Here is a 4,989-nt window from a genome sequence, read left to right on the forward strand (position 1 = left end):
GACCAAAAGACACAGTCTGAGATTATTGCTGCAAGAAGTGATGTTCACTAACCTGGAAAGGCAAAAGTACTCACACCCCCTTGCCTATTTACTACTGGTATATAGGTATCATTAGTCATGATTCTATCCATCAACTCATGACCGGCTTGTATGGCATGGGTTTCAAATGTGTGTCTCCTTATATGGTATGCATGCATTTATTGAGGTCATTTCCTTGGCACTGGGACAGGTCAAATCTCATGCCTTTACAGGTTAGTGCAGGCACAGATAGAAACCTGGTTAGCCAGTTGTTGATTTCCTCAGACAATGTCATATTGCCCTATAGTTCAGAACATTGGTGTTACTCAGGACTTGCAGCCTTGGCTTCATCTTTTGAGAAAACATTCCTTTCTTATGTATCATCAGAAGGTAAATGCAGCCAAATTATGGAAACTACTATTCTTGAACTATTTTTCTAATAATATTCTGTTACATTCCAAATTTAACTCCTGACTAATCATTGTAATGAGAAATTATCAACAACTCCCATAAAAGATCCAGATCAATAACCTTGAATATCCTTGAACATGGGTATCAGGTGATCCTGCCAGGTGTTGTTGTTGTTAAAACTCATATATAAAGACTAATTGTTGTTAGATACTTTAACTTTTGGGATAGGTGGGCTTATCAAAAAGATTTATTGTGCCTTGATTGGTGGTAATATTGATGACATCAATGGCGGAATTATAGAGATATTGGAGCAGGAGTTGTTAGCCCCTCGAGTTGCTCCATCATTCTAGACCATGGCTTATCATCTACCTCAATACCATATTTATGTGCTATTCTTATATTCCTTGATGCCATCAGTAACTAGAAATATATAATGCCTGTCTTGAGATTACTTAATGACTGAATTTCCACAGCCTTCTGGGGAAGAATGTGCCAACGGTTCACTACCCTGAATCTTAAATGGCTTGCCTTTTAATCTCAGACTGTGTCTTCTGGTCATAGATCCCACAGCCAGGGTAAACATCCTTTCTAAATCTACTCAGTGTATCCCTTACACTGTATAAAATGTCGTTTGAAAGTCTATTTACATACAGTACATCGAACGTACTACTTACACTCATTAGATTCCATTGTTATAAAATGAAAAACGGCTGCATTTGTAAAGAGAAAAACAATTAACGTATCGAGACGATAATGTCACTCTCCACAGATTCAACCAGACATGCTAGTTTCTCCAGCATTTCTTTTTTCAGGTTTGCAGCATCTGAACTATTTTGCTTTTAAGCATATCTGTTTACGCTACCTCGTTGAAAAACTAGTTAAATTAGTTAGCCAAATTTCCATAAACTAATCCACAGTTGTCCAGTGTCTGCTAATTTTCTCTCCGATGATCGGGTCTGAAAGGTTTCCAACTTCGAGAGTAAATTGGTTGGTCTAAGGACACGTCGACGACGAATATACCAATGATCGGGGACAGTGATACTAAATCTATTAAGAAAAATGTACAATATCTATATGATATTTCCATTATTACCTGACATAACGATCAAATTAGCACGAATTTCTGGCGGGAAAGCAAGAATCAGAACAAGACAGCGCCTGCGCAATATTTGAACTAGCAGCTGCCCAGCAGCTCGCGACACCTTCGGTTACAGAGAAAAACAAATCGAGACGATAATGTCACTCTCCACAGATTCAACCAGACATGCTAGTTTCTCCAGCATTTCTTTTTTCAGGTTTGCAGCATCTGAACTATTTTGCTTTTAAGCATATCTGTTTACGCTACCTTGTTGAAAAACTAGTTAAATTAGTTAGCCAAATTTCCATAAACTAATCCACAGTTGTCCAGTGTCTCCTAATTTTCTCTCCGATGATCGGGTCTGAAAGTTTTCCAACGTCGAGAGTAAATTGGTTGGTCTAAGGACACGTCGACGACGAATATACCAATGATCGGGGACAGTGATACTAAATTTATTAAGAAAAATGTACAATATCTATATGATATTTCCATTATTACCTGACATAACGATCAAATTAGCACGAATTTCTGGCGGGAAAGCAAGAATCAGAACAAGACAGCGCCTGCGCAATATTTGAACTAGCAGCTGCCCAGCAGCTCGCGACACCTTCGGTTACATGAGTGGATGGAGTCATTAAGATGTGCAATCCCATTGGTTAATAAAGCTTTAACTGACGTGTCTTTACCGCAATTCAGTTGGTTGCATCCTTCGAGTTAGCAGCTGTACTATTGGTGGAGAGCAGCTTTGGTATGTGATTGGTCAGGGGGCGGAATAGACGTTACTTCTTTCGTGTCTGATTGGATACAAACCAGAGGGGCGAAACTAACGAGAGACAAACGCGTGTGTCATCCCGCGCTGCCTTGGTGGTGGGAGGTTGAAGTGCGAAGGCTTAATGAGTGAATCCGGTGGTCACTCAGGGCAGACATGGATGAAGTGTGGATGGTATCTTTGTTTCTGACTTTTGTCGCCTTCGTGGTCGCCCTCCTGTCGTTGAGGAAGTCCGATGATACCTCCGCGAGCTCGGCTAAAGGCAGTGAGCAGAAGAGCCCCGAACCCATCCCCTCTTCGTCACAGCCGGCTGCCCGTTACATGGAGCTCACGCTGGAAGACATCGAGAAGTCGCTCGAACGACTTGGAGCGGTGCTGGGCATAGAGTCGCTAGGGGACAAGGAACCGGCTTCTGATTCCGACACTCAGCCTTCGCTGACTGACCCCAAAGAGCAGCCGTACCGGCGTGGGGGAAGAATATTCCGGGAATGGGCAGAACATGATAGCGCTGAAGCCTGGAGTCGCCCCGAGAGACAGGTGCTGAGTCTGGGACAGGAGAAGATTTCGGGGGGAGGGAGTTTCCATAAGTTGGTATTCCCAGTGCTTACTCCTTAGGAATGGGGATGGAATTCTCTGTGCCGCCTTTCTGTGGGGGCGTGTTATTTTTTCCGATTTGGGATGAAATTGCCTACAGTATCTTATTCCGTTCAGTTTGTAATGCAATTACTTGTTTGTTCGGCACTTTGGAATTAGAGAATCTTTCGGATTTTTCATAAAATTTGTAAACTTTTGGTTTACATCGACAAGTTGGGTCATTTCTGATCTCCGGAGTTATTATTTGTCCTATTATTTGCAGCGTTTATTGCTTTGAGTTTAAAAATAGAATTTGAGATCAGTGTGCAGTGGTAATGGAACACCAGTGCTAGTATTTCATATAAAACACATGAATGGTGCGTAAAATGTGTTCTCCATTACAATGTGATCCAAGTTGGCCTTCTGGTTTTTTTGGAAATTGTTGAGCTGTGGGGAACTGGTCATTGGGGAGTGATGTTGTCAAGATTATTTACTTAGTTAACCGGTTGCGCATCCATTGTAATTGGATATTAAACTTTTTGTTTCTGCATTTATAGAATAATTGATATTAACTGAACGTGAACATATATAATGATCCTAGCGTATTTATTGCCCATGCTGTGTTGAATCATCTAGGGTGCATGCCCAGTTTCAGATGAAAGTAAATGCGAATCAAAATAAACTAAAGATTTGTGAAAAATAATGGGAGAAAATCAAAAATTTCTCTACAGTTCCTCAATCCTTTTGTTTAGCCAATAAAATATCTAGTCAGTTATGAAAGTATTTTGTTAATTTATATCTCCTGTGTTTCCACTCTGCCCTTTTCTATTAAGCCACACTTGACATTTAAAAAAAATCACTGACTCACGCAGTAATCATATCCTATAAGCAATCACTGCAGAATACTTCAGGCCATGCAAAGACATCCAGGCTGGTTGTTCTATTTGAAGCGCTTTCAAGGGAGTGTTAAGGAGGACGAAGTTTGGAAGATCATAGCTATGTGGATGCTTTGTGTTTTAATTCGTGTCTTCTCTGAGGCTTTAATATTCCAACTCTCCTATTTGTATGGAAGTAGGATAAGTCCTGCTTAATGTCAGTGATGTTGCTGGTTTGCAGAATCTATGCAACGATAGAATCATCTTGGTACAATATGTAATAATTCAACATGAATTCAGAAAAACTAAGTCATTCTTAACTATCTTAAAGGATAGATGAGACTTTTCTGGTAAATGTAATATCCAGGTACTTGGGTTTCAAATGGGTCTATGATGTACCACCATGGAATCACAAGAAAGCCAGGACTAAAAAGCTGAAAATAGAATAATTGGGTTCGCAAGGTAGTGGTAGTCACAAGTAGTCCGTAGTTTACATCGATGACTTGGATTTTGAATTACTGTATACACTTGTATCAAATTTCTTATACTATGTTTTAATCTTAAAATAAAGGAATCGACTATTACATGGATGCTACTTTTGAGACGCTGAAATTCATGCCCATCAAAATTCGTACGAGATCATTAGAAGCCCACTTAATGTCCAAAAAAAAGACACAATGAATCACAGTAATTACCGGTTAAAGAGAATAGAAAATAAAATGAATTAGTAATTATTTCATCTGCCTTTTCATTTTCTTATTATTCTCTCTTTTATTAAAAAAAAACTTACCTTGGAGCAGCAATGACACTATCTGTGCAGCCGGGAGCTATATTGGAATCCAGGCATGAACCAGGAAGGCCAGTAGACTGGAATCCCGCTCTGGAGTGGGACGGGCAGCAAAACGGACCTGGACAGCCAGCAAACTGGAATCCTGGACCGGAGCTGGACGGCCATATTTTATAAAATAATTCGGTCTTTCGGTGCACCATATTTGTAAGGAGGTCAAGGGGAATACATTCCATAATTAGTCTGTGCCAATTTGAAAGTCCAGGGGGGCCCTCAGCAACCCAGTTCACCAAAATATTTTTTCTTGCACAGAAAGAGAGAATAGAAAATAGTCTCTTCCCGTACATGTCCAGGGAGGGAAAGTTCGAAAAGCCCAAAAGGAGAGATGCAGGGTCCACTTTAATTTCCGTTCCTAAAATTTCTGTCAGAGTACTTGCTACTATAGTCCAATATCTACGGATCTTATGACAGGCCCATA

General features: G+C 40.3%; 1 protein-coding gene across 1 annotated transcript in view; it reads left to right on the forward strand.

Moving 5' to 3' along the window:
* The first annotated feature begins 2,328 nt into the window (after nucleotides 1-2,328).
* LOC122560646 overlaps nucleotides 2,329-4,989 on the forward strand; it is a 66,939-nt gene continuing 64,278 nt past the window's right edge. Inside the window, exon 1 of the mRNA XM_043711514.1 lies at nucleotides 2,329-2,813. Within this exon, the coding sequence (XP_043567449.1) occupies nucleotides 2,433-2,813 (381 nt within the window). The 5' untranslated portion in view covers nucleotides 2,329-2,432. The remainder of the gene's footprint in view (nucleotides 2,814-4,989) is intronic.

The sequence above is a fragment of the Chiloscyllium plagiosum genome, chromosome 21, assembly GCF_004010195.1.
Source record: "Chiloscyllium plagiosum isolate BGI_BamShark_2017 chromosome 21, ASM401019v2, whole genome shotgun sequence".
Lineage (NCBI taxonomy): Eukaryota > Metazoa > Chordata > Chondrichthyes > Orectolobiformes > Hemiscylliidae > Chiloscyllium > Chiloscyllium plagiosum.